Genomic DNA, 17,637 nt, shown 5'->3' with positions numbered 1-17,637 from the left:
CATTTGGATTCTGGGACCTTAATCCTGCCTGATTGGGCTGAAACGAATGAGAAAGCGTTCCATTCCAGCTTCACAAAGGCTGCACTGTCCAACTGGTGAATGGGTTCCTTCTACTTGGGCCAAAAGCACAATTTAGGGCAGGGGGCAGCAAGAAGGAGCCCAAGGTCTAGCATAATCACCTGCATGCGCCAGCACGTGGAATGGCCCTTTAAAAGGTGGGGCCTGGCTTAGAGAGCCAGAGAAGAGCCAGGCTGGCCGGAAGAAGGGCCCAGCATGGCAGAATCTGGGTCCCTGCCCACCGGCTTCGGGGAGCTGGAGGTGTTGGCTGTGGGGACGGTGCTGCTGGTAGAAGGTGAGCCAGAAAGGGCCTGGGTGGAGCGGGGACCCAGTGGCCTCCCAGATCCAGGCCACAGCTATGGAGCTGACAAGAAGAGGTCCCCAAACCCTACTCCTCTGTGCCTACACCCATGGGGCTTCTGATGGGTGCACCTGTTGGATGCAGGATGCAGGCTGGGAGCCAAGAGAGAGAAGCCAGGCAAGGTCCGGGGAGTGAAGGACATCTGCCCAGAACATGACCAAGGACCAGGTTCAGGCCTTTTCATGTCCCTCCAGCGGGGAGAAAGTTTCATCTACACCCTGGAAATCCTGCTAAGAATCTCATATAAGTTCAGGCCCCTGATCAGCTCTGGAGACAAACAGCTCTGTCACCGGCTCTCCGTGTGACTATAACAGTCAGCCAGGTTCTCAGACCCCAAGTGGGTGGTGGTGAAGGTTAGAAGGAGGCATGGGTGTGAAGTGCTAGCCTCGATAGACACTCAGGATTTAACTTCATTTGCCCCCATCCGCTCCAGCTCCACCTTGCTCCCACCATGTCCATTCCCCAGCCCTATGCATTTCCATTCCAGGGACTGTCTGACTCCCTGAGGTGCCTGCCTCAGCCCAGAATCCCTAAGATGCTCCCTGAGGCCAGAGTTGGGACTGGAGACCCTAGAGGTGGGTCAGCTCAGGACTAGGTTAATCGGGAATGCAGCCCTTGTTCACAGATGATCCAGAGAAATCAGCAGCCCATTTCCTCCCCCAACGAGAATGCACAGTGAGAAAGGAGTGGCAGCCACTAGGCTGGTCCCAAAGGCCCCAGACACCATCATGTGGGGGCCCTGCCCCTTTTCCTCTCTTCTAGGAACTTCACCTTCCAGCAACCCCTCAGTCCTCAAACATGATTGAAATTTTACCACTTTAAGTCTCTGCACATGCTGCTCCCCTTTTCTAGAAGGCTCTTCCACACCCTGTCCTCCTAGTAAGCACTTGGAGTTTGTTTGTTTTTTTTTTTTTAAAGATTTTATTTATTTATTTGACAGAGATAGAGACAGCCAGCGAGAGAGGGAACACAGGCAGGGGGAGTGGGAGAGGAAGAAGCAGGCTTATAGCGGAGGAGCCTGATGTGGGGCTCGATCCCATAATGCCGGGATCACGCCCTGAGCCGAAGGCAGACGCTTAACTGCTGTGCCACCCAGGCGCCCCAGCACTTGGAGTTTTGAAGGCAGGATCGTTCCCCATTCTTCCCTTTCGATGGGGAAGCCAGGGTTCAGAGAGCAAGAGGAGCAGCTTGGTTGACTGAGCGAAAGCTCCAGGTCTGGTCTGCCTGCTGCCTGAGGTTGCCCCCTCCCGCTCACCTCACCGCCTGCTGTCCCGGGCAGCCCTCAGCTCGTACCTCAACCCCTCCTCCCAGGCTCTCCCTCTCAGAGTGGCATTTTGGAATTAAACAGACGTGAGTCTGAGTCCCAGCTCCGCCACTCACCAGCTGTGAGTTCAGGGCAAGTCAACTAGTCTCTCTAAGCCTGTTTCCCAGCTGCACATGGGGAGGACAGCATCCAGGGGAAGACAGAGCGGGAGGACCCACAGAAGGTGCTCAACCCGGTGCCCACCCTGTGACAGTGTCAGCAGCTGTCAGTGACTGCGACTGTCCCCGTGTGAACCGCGCAGCACCTTATTGGTTTCTTCCTCAGCTTTGAGTAAGAAGGAGGCAGGGTGTACATCTTACAGGCTGCAGTATCTGAGAGCCAGCCCTTCTCAGAAATGTTTGACGAGCTGCACGGACGAGGCTGCCGAGCGCGAAGGGGGCAGGTTGCTGAGGTTCCGTCCACCCCAGGCCCTGGTTCTGAGCCCAGGCGGCCTCTCCAGCCCTGACACCAGCCTCCCCCTTCTTTCCAGCTCTCGCTGGCCTCTGCCTCAATAGTCTCACCATCCTCTCTTTCTGCAAGACCCCGGAGCTGCGGACCCCCACCCACCTGCTGGTGCTGAGCCTGGCTCTGGCGGACACTGGGATCAGCCTGAATGCCCTTGTTGCAGCCACATCCAGCCTCCTCCGGTACGAGCCCCCCACCCCTTCTCTGAGCTCAGGGGCCTGACTTCTGGGCTCTGGGCAGCCAGGCCAGAGCCATTCTTCCCACCTATAGAAAACTGTCAGGGACAGGGTGGGCAGGCAGTATGTGGCTAAATCCAAATTCCAAACTATCCCTGAAGAGCCACGGCTGATTTCTGGAGCACAGGAGTTGCTCAAAACCCACCTGCAGAGCTGGCTGACTGTAGGGATGAAGGGCGCAGGCCCGGCAACCAGGCTGCCGAGATTCGAGTCCTGGCTTCGTGTTTCTATCTCTTGGCTTCTCCTGTAAGTTGACTATTATTACCTAACTCCTATGTGGCTGGAATTATTCACTTATTATTACGTGGAAATAACTGAAAACGATGCATGGCACCCACAAAGCCCGACAGACGTGTTTGCAAAAGCCCACAGGATTTTGACAGGTGTCTAAAACCAGGTGCAAACCAAGTGCAAACCAGGATCTTTCAACACGATGTCCAGTGTTTACAAGATTGTTTTCTTAAGTGAACAGAACATTCCTGCTCTGGTTCCAGGCACTCAAATGGAGGCTGGAGTCCACCTGGGAGTGCATGCTCGGGGCTGACCAGTCTGGGGGGTCAGAACCCGTGAGGACTCCTTGCCCTGATCTCCTCCTGCCCTTTCCTGGGTTCAGGGAGGGGGCAATGGAAGCTTTTACACTTGCTTGACCCATGGGGCTGAGAGCTGGGAGCCCTGGGGTCTATGCTCTGACCTTGCCTTCATCTGCTGTCTGACCTTGGCTCAGTGCCTTTTCTTCTCTGAGCCTCAGTTTCCCTATCTATAGAATAAAGGCATGGGCTTTCCTGCCAGGGTGTTCCTCGCTGGAGGCTTCTGAGCACACGGAGAGACCCTTTGGTCCTACTGAGGTGCAGCGAAAGACACTGAGCCCAGGGAGTTTGCATCAGGCTCCACCCGTTCTCCCCGGGGACTTGCCCTCTGGGGCTCCTGTTTCCTCGTAGGAAAAACAGACAATGAAGCCCTCTTCTGGGGAGCTGGGCCAACCTTCAGGAGGGTGCCCTCCAAGCTCCTGAGGGGCAGGTGTGGGAGAAGGGCAGGAACAGAGGGAAGGCGTCACCGGCCCCAGTGTCTCCCACAGGCGCTGGCCCTACGGCTCTGAGGGCTGCCAGGCTCATGGTTTCCAGGGCTTCGTCGCATCGTTGGCCAGCATATGCAGCAGCGCGGCCATCGCCTGGGGGCGCTATCACCACTATTGCACGCGTAAGTCTTTGTGCTCCCAGAGGGGAGAGATGTCTACACACTGAGGGTGAGCAGGACAAAGGTCTGCTCGGTGTTTCCCAGTCCAGGGGAGTGTGGGTGGGCGTGGGTGTCCATGAGTATGTGGTGTGGGCATTCATGAAAGGAGGGAGGCGGGGAGAATGGACAGGAAAGGTATCAGGGCACATGCTGGAAAGACTGCCTGTGACCTCAATGTCAGCACAGCCTCAGGCAAGTCAGGAGTCCTCTCTGAACCTCTGTCTCCTCTAAGAGCGGATTTTTATAAGCAACCTCCCAGTTTTATTCTGGAAATCAAATGAGATCGTGGATAAGAAAATGCCCTTGCAGACAGGCCCCTTTGGGTGGCAGAGAGGCGGTGTGTGTGTGTGTGTGTGTGTGTGTGTGTGTAGTGGGCATGTGTCCCTGCTCCTCATACTTCTACGGGACCTTCACCATTACAGGGCTTCATGAAGACCAGTCCAGCCCCAGATTTCCCAAGCTGTATTGTCAAATACCACCTTCATAATTGGCCATGTCACTGTACCACCTGCTCTGTTATTTACCTGACTGTTTTCCTTTAAAGCGATTTATTTAAAAAAAATTTAAACACCTGCTCCAGTCTCATCCTAAGCAGTATCTCTGAAATCACAACTTTAATGTCCTTATAATTTTAGAACACATTAAAATAAAAAAACATGTTCACCCACCGGCCATCTAGAATCCCACTCACCACCAGGGATATGGGAACATACTTTGGGGAGCTGTGACTCTGCTAACCCTCATCATAAACCCCAACTTGCAGACTGGGAATCAGAGGCTCAGAGAAGTTAAGTCGCTTGCCCAGGGTCACCCAGCTAGTAGAGCCAGAGCGGGGATCGGGCATGGCCTGGATGCCTCCTGAGGCAATCCCTCCCTTTGTCTCCTGGGCCCCACGTCCTGAACTGTGGCTCTGCCTGGCTTGGAGGCTGCTGTGGTGGCCATGGCAGCATGGCCTGAAGCCTGGGGCACGGCCCCTTTGGAATTTGCAGATCTGCCCTCACTCCACATAAACAGCCCCACGCCCTTGGCAAAGTTGCACACCTCTCCCCAGGCCAAAAAGTTGATAGAAATGATCGGAACGAAGATTATCATTTCTAGGGGCAGGTTAGTTCCACCTGCCCCAGCTGACCTTGGAGCTCCTATCCTGCTGCTCCTGTCCCAGTCTGGCCCCGGAGCTCCCTCAGACCACCGCGTGCACACACATACACACTCACACACATGCACATACACACTGCACACCTCCTCAGACAGCAACACGCTTCTCTCCCTCGGTATAGAGCAGTTGATCCCTATTTCATGGTCCCTAGAGCAAAGCCTTTCCTGAGCTGGACTGCACCGGCAGCAATATGAAAACAGGGGAGGGGAAAGGAGGGAGTGTGAGCTTATCTACTCCGTACTGGGTGACCCTGGACATGTCACCGTGGTCATCCATTTCCAAAGCCAAAAAGCAATACATGGGTCATGGTAGATATTAATTATTGTGTCCACAGTTAGGGGGAGGGATGTCTTCATCAGCTTGGGCCGCCATAGCAAAATACCAACCAGCTTGAACAACAGAAATGGATTTCTCGCAGTTTCTCAACCCTGGAAGTTTGAGATCAGGCTGCCAGCGCGGCTGGGCTCTGGCGAGAGCCAACTTCTTGGCTTGCAGACAGCAGCCTTTCTGCTGTGTCATCACATGGAGAAGAGAGATCATCTCTCTTGTGTCTTCTCACATAAGGGCTCTAATCACATTGAGGGAACGCCAACCTCATGACCTCATGACCTCTCAAAGGCTTTCCCCTGGAATACCATCGCACGGGATGAGGGCTTCCACGCAGGAGTTTGGTGGGGCTTAAACATTCAGTCCATAGCAGGAGGACACATTTAAGCCAACTGGATCCGGGGCTGTTGTCAGTGGAGGCGCTGTCAGGATGAGGGAGGGTGTAGATCTGCTCTTCTCTTCGGATCGAACCCCACTTGGAGTCCTGCCCTCTGCCCTGGGGCCTTGTCCACAAGAGAACATGACAAATAGACCATAGATAGGGGAGGCCCAAGGGAAAAGCATTCTGAAGCCGGGACCAGGAGAACCACTGGATGGGAAGGGCTGGATGAGGCTGCTACAGAGAGGGGCGTGGGACGAGGGTGCATGGAGGAGGTTAAGTCAGTGGGACGGGTCACATGAAAAACGCTGTTGGGACCGAGCCCCTGCCCTCAGCACTGAGATGGCACCCCAAATCAAGAGTCTCCGAGGGTATCCTGGAAGCAGGGACAGTGACTTCTGTGTGAGCAACGGACTTCTGCTTCCCTCCCTTATGACCCTCACCTGAGCCACTGCTCATGCTTCTTTCCTAGCTGGCTTGGGGGAGCACACCCATTTTTTTGCTACTCCCTCCTTCTCCGTCCTCTAAAGAGGATGGTATAGGTGTCTACTAGGAGGCCTTCACCACCCATTATCTCTTTTATTCTTCCTAACAGTCCTCTGAGACAGGGGTTATCATTCCCATTTCGTGGAGGAGAAAATAGAGGCTCAGAGAAACTTTTAGCTTGCCTGAGGCCCTAAGCTAGTAGCATCAGAGCCAGGATTTAGGAACATTCTGTGTGACCATGAAGTCCATTCTTTTGCACTCTGCCTAGCTAGCACCTCCTCTTGACCTCCTCCTCTCTCCCATGCAGGCAGCCAACTGGCATGGAACACGGCCATCTCCTTGGTGATCTGTGTGTGGCTTTCTTCTGCCTTCTGGGCAGCACTGCCCCTCCTGGGCTGGGGCCACTATGACTATGAGCCTCTGGGAACGTGCTGCACCCTGGACTACTCCAGGGTGGACAGGTGAGGGGGAAGAAGCAGCTTCAAGGCTCCCTTCCTTGGAAATCTTTGCTTTGAGTTCTTATAACAACAATGTCACAGCTGAGAATCCAAATGGGGGAAATGTCAACATTTGCCAGACGATCTCAACTCCTTGGTCCTGATTCCCACTTGCAAGTTGACGTGGGACTAGGGAAAACCCATTCTGAAAGCCGGCCAAGTGCTGGGCATGTTATGCACAAACTGGGGTATAAAGTTGTGCCCAAGACGGAGTACTACCCAGTGAGCTGTTGGCCTGTGTCAGTTACAACAGTCGCTGAGCCCCATGACCCCTTTGCCATCTTCAGCACAGTCAGCTGTTCCAGCTCTGACTTGATCAGTTTCTAAAGGGAGCTGTGTCCTTTGCTCAAGACAGTCAAAGAACGTTAAGGTCTTTGCATTGGGAGGGACCTCCCTGGCATAGAGTTTAGTTCTCTGCATTTCCTGAGCATCTGCTGTGAGCCAACCCCTGGGCCAAGCCCTAGAGAGACAAGACTGATGCATGATGGCCCCCACCATCATGGAGCATTTGTCTAGTGCGGCCCCATCCATGTGGCTCTGGGGACACCAGGGCTTAGAGAGACCCTTTAGGGAGCATCTTGGGGAGGGCTCACGTGGGCTCCAGACCCCCTCTTGCTTCTACTCGAGCCACGCTGCTCTCATCTGCTTTACATATTTACTCATGATGCATCTGTCCCTGACGACAGGCTTTCCAGGTGAAACCTGCTTGAGAACCCAAGTCTGGTATGAGTGTCCTGGAAGGGTACCTACAGGTACCCTCCCAGCCAGTGTCCAGTCCTCTGGCAGCCTTTCCTCCTACCCCTCCCTACTGGGCAGCACCAAGGTAACGTGGCCTTCCCTTCACAGAATGGGAGTCTGCCTTCCTGTGACTCCCACCTGGTCCTGGTCAGCACTCCCACTTTCCCATGACCCTCTCTGGGACCCCAGGCTCTCCTGTGGTCCTTTCGATGATTTCTTCAGTGACACAGTGTCCAGTCTCTTAGTCATCTGCGGACCCTTTTCAAATCCCTGTGGATGATCCTTCCTCTTGGGCCACTGCCCTATCTTCCACTTGGTAAACATGTTTCCCAAACTTAAGTGTCCCATTCTCCATGCTTGGGGCACATATGGAAAGCAGGACTGGCACTTGAACTGCCCCACAGAGAGTTCAAGGAGGACTCTCCCTCATCTCGGCCCTCTGGCTCCTAAAGGCAAGTTCAAGAAGGACCTAGTGGCTCCCTGTCTCTAAGCGGAGTCTGCATGGGACCCGGGGGCGACCACACTGAGAGCTTTTGTCTGATGAGAACAGTTCCTCACATGTGGCTGTCTAGAGCAAAGAGTGCGAAGCCTTCAAGGGCAGCTGATCTCCCCCACCTCCCTCTGAGAGATGGTCCTGACTCCTCTGCCCGCTCTGCCTGCAGAAACTTCATCAGCTTCCTCTTCACCATGGCCTTTTTCAACTTCTTCCTGCCTCTCTTCATCACACTCATATCCTATCGGCTCATGGAGCAGAAACTCAGGAAGACTGGCCACCTCCAGGTGAGGACCAGCTCCCAGAGCAGAAGAAATCCCTCTGTCCCTCTCAGGGAACATGAATGATGTGAGAGACAGTAGTTAGGGGTTTTCTGTGTTTTCAGTGATCAGGAAAAAATTCAGCATTCACAGAGCTTGGGGTGTTAGGGCAAGAATGCACCCTCCCCATTGCTAGGCATTGCCAAGACCTGGGAGGAAGGGTCAGGACTGCTCAGACTTACCGGACCCCATAACCTCAAGTGCCAGGGCACCCTGCTGGACCCCATCCATGCTGTTACATTTCATTCTTCCCAAGGATATGAGGGTTGGCACAAAATGATGTACTTTTCAAATGCTCCTTTTAAATTGCTCTAAGATGTTTAATTTAATCACAGGCACGGACTGTTGTTATCCACAACATAAAATCACATCTGCAAGCACATTTATCCAAGAAAAACAATCTTTCAAAATAAGCCCTCCTGGCCATTTCTGAATTTCTGCACTAATATCCCCTTTCCACAGTTTTCTACCTGGACAATCTCTAGCAAATGAGCTGTAACAAGCACCGAAGTTAAAAAAAAAAAAAAATCAGATACTCATACTGCTTTTCTGTGCATTAAGACATTTCATCTTCGCTACCACTGTCGAAGGAAGGTTTTGTTATCACTTTGCCACAGGCTCGAAAATTGAGGCTGTAAGGGTTTGATAAGTAACTAGCTACAAGCCCCGCAGCTAGTAATAACAGAGTTGGATCAAACCCGGGTCTGGGACTCCATGACCCAAGTGGTCATAGTGCGGAAAAGAAACACTCAATCTTTGTTGAAACACTTAATTTGCCACATTATATATATATTTTTTCCCCTGTAAATTGGAAAAGGACCATAAGTATCTATTTTAGCCAGAGATCCAGGTTGCTCTGAGTCAGCTGGAGGACGAGGGCTGGGCGGGGACCAGAATGGTGGCTCTGGGCTCATGCTCTCCTGCCCCTCACCGCCTCCGGGCTGTCCTCCGTGCTGCCTGCCCGACCACTGGGTGCTCAAAGTCGCCACATTTATTGGAAGTTCAATCAGCCAGCAGAGAGGGCTGCCACACCGGTTTTCTTTTCTCCCCCTCCCCGGCCTGACTTGAAACCATCAGTTGCCACGGCCTCAGCATACAGTCGCGTCGCTTCGGGTGGGCCCAGGGACCTCGGTCCAGAGCAGAGAGGCTTCCGGAGGTGACACTGTCTCCTCTGAGGGCTCAATGCTCCTCTGGCCTCAGCTCCGCCCCGGAGCCCCTCCGTCCCTGCAAAGCACATTGTTTTCTTTTTTCTTTCTTTCTTTCTTTCTTTTTTTTTTATTATGATATGTTAGTCACCATACAATAATACATCGTTAGTTTTTGACGTAGTGTTCCATGATTCATTTTCTTTTCTTTTTTGGAATGAGGGAGGGGCAATTCAAGAGAATAAATGTCTCCCAACTAACATATTTTTATTTCATGAAAAAAATGTGGCCTTTTTCAACTTAAGTCACCTTCTTTGTTAAAGGGAGGCGGAGTCAAAGAAAATAGGCACTGATTTTTTTAGCCTTTTAACATCTGAGCGGGTGCGGGAAGCAGCGTTCATCCTGAAATTAGATCGCAAGTCGTGCGCCTCCCTGTGGCCAGAGGCGGCAGCACAGGGCCTGCTCTCTACAAGCCGCTTAGAACCCAGGACAGGTAGACCCGCCAGGAGGCTGCAGCAGCTGATGGCGAGCTGGTTCTGGGGCTGAGGTGCGAGGGCAGCTCAGCCTGGGGAGCCTCATTCACCCAGCCACACTCACGGAGCCCAGAGTTCCTCAAAAGGAGCGGGGACCAGGAAGGGAGCTCATTATCGGCCCCCTGGTCCCTGCGTCCAGGTAAGTGAAGCATTATCAAACCATTTCTGCAAACAAGACAACTGAGGTCAAATAAGCTTCAATGACAGGTTTAGGGTCACACAGCTGACACGCCCGAGAGGCCCGTCTGGCCCCGAGGTCCGCCGGCTCAGCCCCTTCCCACAGCTGGGTCATGCTGTCCCGCTCTGCGGAGTGCCCACCTGGGCCCTCGGCGCGTGGGGTCGCAGCCAGCTAGAGCAAGTCAGTGCCTCCCTCCCGCGACACTCTCTCCGCAGGTGAACACCACTCTGCCAGCCAGGACGCTGCTGTTCGGTTGGGGCCCCTACGCCCTCCTGTATCTCTACGCAACCGTTGCAGATGTGAGCTCCATCTCCCCCAGGCTGCAGATGGTACAGACGCCTCCCGGACCAGAGTTAGAAGTCTCTCCGTCTCTGCGTCTCTCTCTCTTGCCCCATCTCTCCTTCCTGCTTTCGGGCCTCCTGGTAGTCTCTCCCTCTCTTCCTTTGAACACTCATATTGCACTGGGAGTTTGCGTGCCTTGGGGCCCACACAGGGCTGCTGCTCGACATTGCCTTGGCCTCACGTGAGAGGATGGGGACAGCCACACTCTGGGACCAAGGCTGAGACTGGTGCCCAGGACGGAATGTGTTTCTGTACATCATCTGACAATTGGTCAAGGAGGCCTTGCGAGTTGCAGAATCCAGCTGGGGACAGATGACTGGTGGCTGTGGGGTAGGGCGTGGGGGTGGGACTAGGGTCACCACGTGGGATCAGGGAGAGGAACCGAGGCTGTGAGGCTTCTTCCCTGAATCTTTCTGTCCCAACAGGTGCCTGCCCTCATTGCCAAAACAGTGCCCACGATCAATGCCATCAACTATGCCGTGGGCAGTGAGATGGTCCACAGGGGAATTTGGCAGTGCCTCTCACCGCAGAGAAGCGAGCTGGACCGAGCCCGGTGAGGTTCACCGGGGGGGGGGGGGCGCTGAGACCCAGGCCCACCTCTGACACCCTAGACTGAGCCCCGTGCTAGGAGGCTGCCCCAGAGCCCTGCCCAGCAGCCTCCGAAGCCAAGATCCAGACACTTGTTCACCCCCACCCCCCGGGATGGCCCTGTTGGGCCTGGCCCTACATCAGACATGGGGGATTCAGAAAGCACCCAGGCTGCAAGGGAGGACCTGGGACTTTGGAGCCAGACAGACATGAGTTTCCATCACAGCCCTCCAAACGGAGACCTTGGGAAAGTCACTCCCTCGGAACTGAGCTTCCTGACCTGTAATGTAAGGCCTCGACGGGGCAGCAGTGAGGTTTAAGCAAGATAATGTGTACTCACCACGCACACGGAAGCTCATTAAAACAGCTGTTAGGGCTCAGAGTCTTACAGAGAAAGGCACGAAAACTCCCAGTTACTTGTGGCAGGGCCCACCCAGGCTGACAGTGTTCCAATGCTGCTTATTAAAATGAGATCTGGTGCAAGCAACTGTGTGTGCATCTGTTTCCCAGCTTGTGAGATGTGGTGACAGACATGGTGACTTCACCGTGCAGAAGGGACCAGAACATCACCTGGCACATTCAGTGCTCACTGATAGTTAGCCACCAGCACCCGCCCATCAAAGACAGCTGGCTGCGTGCTGCTTAGTTGCCAGCATTAAAAACTCAATGTATTTAAAAGTCCAGATGTCTGACGATGACCCCCCCGCCCCAGCCTGGAGGAGGCTCCATGGAGACAGTCTGTAGAACTCAAGGCAGCTCTGCCTTTTGCCCGGGGCTGGTCCCCTTCCTTCAACTGGGGCTTGTATATTCCCTGCAGAGCCTGTAGGCATCTGGGTTTGTGACAGTGATGGGGTCCCCATTCCCAGATGGACATCTGCACCTCCAGCAGAGTCAGCATTTGGGGACAAGGTGTGGCAGGTGCACAGACCTGGGCAGGGCCCGTTGTCCCAGAGGGAAATGGAGGTTGTTGGCAGGAAGGTCATGGGCTCTGCAGAAGGTCTGATGATGGAGAGCCGGCTGCCCCAGGCACTCGGGTGCAGGAAAGATGGAAGCTCGAACCCCAGGTTCGGAGCAGGGAAGAAACAGGTCCCCAGGGGGGTGGGGATAGGGTGGTCACGAGAACAGCATCTGGGGTCCCTGTGTACCAGGTCCTGCCTCTCAGCTTTGCGGATGCGGACAATCAGGTCACTTAAACATAACTCACAAGTCTGCACTCAACAGAGGCTGGTACAGTCATTTGGCAAAACCAAGAGGAATGGAGAGGACAGCAGCCTTCCCACAGCCCTGTTTTCTAGACCATGCCCTGAGCTGGGTGCTGGGGGGACAAGATGCCGCTCAGCCTCACTCCAGGGACCAAGCGGGGTCCTTGTCTTCGGCCCTGCAGTGGGACTGATTGGGGAAGTCCCGGGGCCTGAGCTGGGCTCGCACACGGGCTGAGTGGGTGGCCACAGACGTGATCGCATCCAGAGCCCAGAGATACTGACCCTGCCCCCACAGTCCATGAGTCCTTAAATTGTCTTTACCGGGGACCTGCCCTTCACTCCACCATTAAAGACACGAACCCCATAAGGTGGGACAAGGGAACACAATGAGAAGAGAAGGGAGGTGACCCCCAGACTCAGAGAGAGAAGGGGAGGGAGATGAAGAGAGTGAGGATGCCCAGCAAGTAGCCAGTGTCCCCAAACAGATGCTGCCCCTGCCTGTGCTCAAAGAGGTGAGGAGGGATGCAGGTTGGCCAGGCACGGTCAAGGACGCCTATAGCTCCAGCCCTGCACCCCAAGCCTGTGTAGAGGGGAGAAGGTGGGCTCAGGGCATCTCCACCCTGGACTGGGTTGGCAGGAGATGGCAGGGCCTGAAGCAGCGTCCCACGGGGAATGACCAAAGCCCCATGGGAAGCCCCAAGTCTCTCCCCACACCCCCACCTCTCCCTCATGGAACGGGTTTAGGGAGTCTTGTCACCTTTGAGCTTCTCTGCCCATGTCCCAAAGCACTTTAAGGATCTCAAGTCCTTGTGGACACTGTGTGCAGAGGCTCTCCTTGCCCTCCTTGCCACTGCCCTCCAGCATCCTACCCTGTCCTTCCACGGAGCAGCTCACCTCCTGGGCCAGAGGGACAAAGGAGGTAGCTGGGTCCTTTCTGATGCCCACCTCCCTGCAAGCCCGTGGCACAGGCACCAGGCAGGAGAGGAATCAGCCAGTCCCTAGAAGATGGTCAGCACCTGAAAAAAATTAGAGCACAACCCCCAAAGCCCTGGAACCTTCTGAGGCTCCCCGGCTCTGCCCAGCCCCCACCCAGGCCCATTCACAGCCCTCAAACTGCCTGCTGATTTTCTCCCTGTTCACTATAGAATACATCAGGCAATTCTACAGTCAGGAAAACATATGAAGAAAGCAGTTACTTCTGTCCCCTTGAAGTGTTTGTTTCCTGGCCCCCTCCGTTCACTGATTTTGGTGAGCGTCCCCCCTCCCTCCTCACTCTCCTGCCCCCTCAGACTCCTGCTGAGCAGTCTACCCCAGGTCTCTTTCCTCCATGCCAGTATGCGGCCCCCAGTGCCACTAGTAGGGACAGTGCCCTGCTCCCTCCACACACAGACACAACGGGCTTTGGGGGACACGCCAGCCCGGTCCCCCAGCCCACGCCATCCATCTCTGTTGCCATCACGCTCTCCCCCAGCTCCTGCTTGGACCTCGTGGTGGCAAAGATGCCGTGTCTGTGTCAGACACAGTGCTGATGGCGTGAGACAGGTCTGAGATCCTTTCCAGTGCCTCAGAAAAAGTGCATGCTTCCTTATCTCTTCCTGGCTTTTGTGAGTAAAAACTGTGCTAATCTGGTGAAGAAGGTCAAAAGCAGAGATTAGGGTCTGGCTGTGTCCACACACATGGAGTCAGATGTAGTAATCAGCATTATCAACATTACCCAGAAGTTTCCTCCAGAATCTCTGCAAGTCTTAGGTCAAAACTAAATTCTTTTCCCTCATTCTAGGTAAATTAAACAAGCCCTCTGAGCTGCATGGGGTGCTTGGTTTAGTCACGTGTTTCCACAGCATTGTCCCCCACTGACTTTCAATGTGCAGAGCATCTCGGCCCCATTCTGGATTTTCCCTTAAGTTTTCGTGGCTTGACTTGTGAACCTGTATGCCTCCATTAATTTCAAAATGTAACCTACAGGGGAGGAGAGCCCCGTGCAGCCCTCACGTGTGGTGATGAGGCTCCAGCCCTGCCATCCTCTCACTGGGGGGCCTGGGTGAATCACAAGCCCTCTCTGGCCCATCCTCTCTGTCTTCTCAATCTGAACGGGCTCAGACAAGGACACGAGGTTTTCAGACTCTATGAAAAGTCGAAGTCTTTTTCAAACAAGATGTATGTTAGAGATTGTATGGTTTCGTCCCTTCCTAAAATTCATACGTTGACGCCCTAACCCCCAATGTGACTATGTTTGGAGACAGAGTCTTTACAGAAATGATCAAGATGAAATGAGGTCATCAGGGTGGGGACCTGATCTAATGGACTAATCTCTTTGTAAGAAGAGATACCAGAGAGTTCCCTCTCTCTGTCCTTTCTCCCCTGTGCCTATGCCCCAAGGAAAGGCCACGTGAGGACACAGTGAGAAGACAATGTCTGCAAGCCAAGGGGAGAGCTCTCATCAGACATGAACCCTGATGCCACCTTGATCTTGGACTTCTACCTCCAGAGCTATGAGCCAATGAATGTCTGTGTTTAAGGCACCCAGCAGTGGTATTTGGTTATGGCAGCCAGAGCAGACTAATACAACGTTACACCAAAGCTCAGCAGAAGGGATGGGCTGCTGCCACCTGCTCACCAGCGCCCAGAGTACCCAGAGTACCCACCCAATCTCACCTCTGCAGAGCCTAGAACTGTATGAAACCCAACTTAAAAGGCACAAAATTCGTCTTCTAAGATCACCCACCATTCTCAAAGCCATTTGTTTCAAAGTTTATTTTTGTGAAGAGTAAAAGTACAGTAGAATAATATCCCCCACCCCACCCCATCTTCTTGCTGGAAAGATGGCTCCGCCTATTGACAAATGGACTTGAATTACAGTCACGAACAAAATAGCAAGTTATCTCTGAGGTATAGGAATGTACAATCCCTAGCCTCCCCTGCCCCCAAATCCCCACTGGAACAACTTTTCTGCGGAGGGGAGGGACTGTGTGTCTGATTGATTAGCAAAAAAAAAAAAAAAAAAAAAAAAAGAAAAAAAGAAAGAAAAAGAAAAAAAGGAAATATAAATTAATTATGCTAAACTACACCTATATTTTTGCTTAAAAGTAAGGGGATTTTTGCAGATTTTCCACATAGAGAAATAAATTCAACAGCAAGGTAACAGGCCTAATTTATTTATATCTTTCTCCTTGCCATGAAATTGATAGGATTTCTGTTGTTTCCCTGTTAGAGACACTCATGGTTCAATTTGCTCAAATACAAGCTCACTCTCTCTCCCATCAAACTGCCTCCAGTATTATTTTCCCTATCTCAGTAAATATCATTACTCTCTATCCTGTCATATAAGCTAAATGAAAAGAAAATGAGGGAAAAAAAGCAAAGATCTGATATGCATAAATACTTGGCAGGTAAGGACCACGCAGTGCTTAGCTTCTACCACGAGGTGGCAGTGCGAACTCAATGATAAATTCATCCTGAGCAGCTGCCCCGGCGGTACCTTTCCGAAGAGCTTGGGAGTTCCCTGATGAGGCCCTTTGGGTGAATTCTTGATTCCTGCAGGATTTCAGGCAAGCTTTCTTTTCTGCTCTTAGTACAGAAGCGTGCTGTCTAGCTATTTTCTACCTCAGATGATGATGTGATTCCCCATCTCTCCTTAAAGGGAACAGAAACTGCATGCCCATTGGTCAGAGAACGCCCAGATGGCCCTACAGAGTTCCCCTTCACTTTTCTGACAGAACAGTCACTGGAAGCCTACCAAATATAAATCTCCAAAGTCTTCCCGCACATGGGACTTGGTTAGGAGGGCATTCCGAGAACTACACTCGGAGAAGCAGCCCGAGCCTCAACAAATATGCAGTAAATGGCATTTGGTGATGGTAATGTTTCTAAGGTCACGAGTGCTGGAAAAGCCTTGGGTGAAGGCCAAAATCATAATCCCTAAATCTTTCCTCTCCTCTTGGTTGTGGTAACTTGCTGTTCCCGTCGTAAGCTGTTCCCTGGGCCTGACACCACACACCTGTTCTTTCCTCCATCCATCCAGCTGCTCCTACAATGGGCTCCATTGTCTCCCTGCAAGGCGCCCTCAGCCCAGCTGCCCCTCCTTCTGCAGCTGTGGAAACACATGCAAGTCCTTCACTCTGCTCGGGGAGAGGCAGCATGGCAGCTTGGAAAGCACTTAAGTGTGGGCATTGGAGACACCGAGGCATGAATCCAGGATTTGCCTTTTATGTAGTGTGTGACCAAGTTGGAGCGAGGTTCTTATCTGAATTTGTTCCATGCCCACCCAAATGGACTCACTGGGTGGCATAATTTAAAGCACATGGCACAGAGTGGGTGTTCAGCAATATTCGATTCCCTCCACCAGGGATCTTATCAGCTATTCCTTGCTATCCCCTGATTTTTCTTATTAGTCACTCAAGAAAAGGGTCTACAGGAAAGTTACGAGGGTTGAGAGAGAACTATATGCAGCACACATCACATCTACTGCCTCATTTAATTTCCTGCACACCCTTAGAAACAGTCGTCGCACTTGTCTGCACATTTGAATCATCTGGGGCTTGGTGATTCAGAGTGTGGTCTCTGGACCAGAAGCAACAGTTTCGCCCAAGTGCTTGTTAGAAATATAGACTCTCGGGCTCCACCCCAGACCTCCCAAATCGGAATGAGCTTTTAACAATCCCCCACTGGGTAATTTGTGTGCACTTAGAGCTCGAGAAGCGTGGTGGAGCTTTACAGACTACTGATGTCTGGGTCCTTCCCACAGAGACAATGATGTAATTCGTCTGAAGAGCTGGCTGAGCTTGAGACTTTTAAAAGCTCCCAGGTGATCCTAATGTGCAAACCAGGATTAAGAACCACTGATGGCCGGGTGGGTATTACGGACTTCCATTTTACAAAGAGTGATTCAGCTGAGATTTACTGAGTCATCTCTGAGGTCTTCTCTGCTGTTTTATACGCACCTATAACATATAATATATGCACACATATGCATATATAACACATACATGCGTATGCATATTAATATATGCTCACATCTGTGCATATATAACATCTATGCACACATATGCATCTATAATATACACACACATGCAGATATATATGCACCTTTGCATATATAACATGCATTCATTTGCATATTAATATACACATGTGCATATAACATAACATGCATATTATACATGCACATATTAATATATAATACATGCAGATATGTGTACATATACCTATATAACATATAGGCATATGCATATTAATATGTGTATATTGATATGTACACATGTGCATATATATACGCACATGCATATTAATATATACATACATATGCATACACATCTTCCTCCAGAAGTCCTTTATTTTTACTTACCTTCATCTTGCCCTATAGCTTGCTTTCATCTTTCTCTTACTAATTCCCCAAATCCCAAAGATCATAGACCAGCAGGAGATCCTTGGCCCAAGGCTTTTTGTTTTAGCACCATGATATCATTTACAAGATAATAGGGTCAGGTCTTGTAAGTAATTGAGAGACTAACACATAAAAAGGTTAAGCACACTGCTTAAGGTCATAGTGCCTGGGGAAGCTTCCAGGCTCAGAGATTTTCAGGTATTGGTGCAGGCAGT

The 17,637-nt window shown here is 52.1% G+C and overlaps 1 protein-coding gene across 2 annotated transcripts; it reads left to right on the top strand.

Moving 5' to 3' along the window:
* The first annotated feature begins 89 nt into the window (after positions 1-89).
* Positions 90-11,325, top strand: RGR (retinal G protein coupled receptor). 2 transcript variants are annotated; one of them, XM_045783598.2, is made up of 7 exons: positions 90-352; positions 2,212-2,368; positions 3,498-3,619; positions 6,311-6,464; positions 7,901-8,018; positions 10,123-10,236; positions 10,675-11,325. In XM_045783598.2, exons 1-7 carry the CDS (start codon positions 274-276, stop codon positions 10,804-10,806), a joined length of 876 nt encoding a protein of 291 aa, XP_045639554.2. In that variant the 5' UTR covers positions 90-273; the 3' UTR covers positions 10,807-11,325. The 2 variants fall into 2 exon arrangements, with proteins under 2 accessions (XP_045639554.2, XP_087719099.1); XM_087862973.1 differs by having other exon boundaries at positions 10,123-11,325.
* Positions 11,326-17,637: the final 6,312 nt, after the last annotated feature.

The sequence above is a fragment of the Ursus americanus genome, chromosome 6, assembly GCF_024610735.1.
Source record: "Ursus americanus isolate L20-20 chromosome 6, mUrsAme1.1.p, whole genome shotgun sequence".
NCBI classification, from domain to species: Eukaryota; Metazoa; Chordata; class Mammalia; order Carnivora; family Ursidae; genus Ursus; species Ursus americanus.
This window is presented reverse-complemented; position numbering and strand designations above follow the sequence as displayed.

Coding starts and splice junctions, on each gene's coding strand:
- RGR (XM_087862973.1), top strand. CDS start 274: ATGGCAGAATCTGGGTCCCTGCCCACCGGCTTCGGGGAGCTGGAGGTG. Junction 353..2,211: donor GACGGTGCTGCTGGTAGAAG/GTGAGCCAGAAA, acceptor CCTTCTTTCCAG/CTCTCGCTGGCCTCTGCCTC. Junction 2,369..3,497: donor GCCACATCCAGCCTCCTCCG/GTACGAGCCCCC, acceptor TGTCTCCCACAG/GCGCTGGCCCTACGGCTCTG.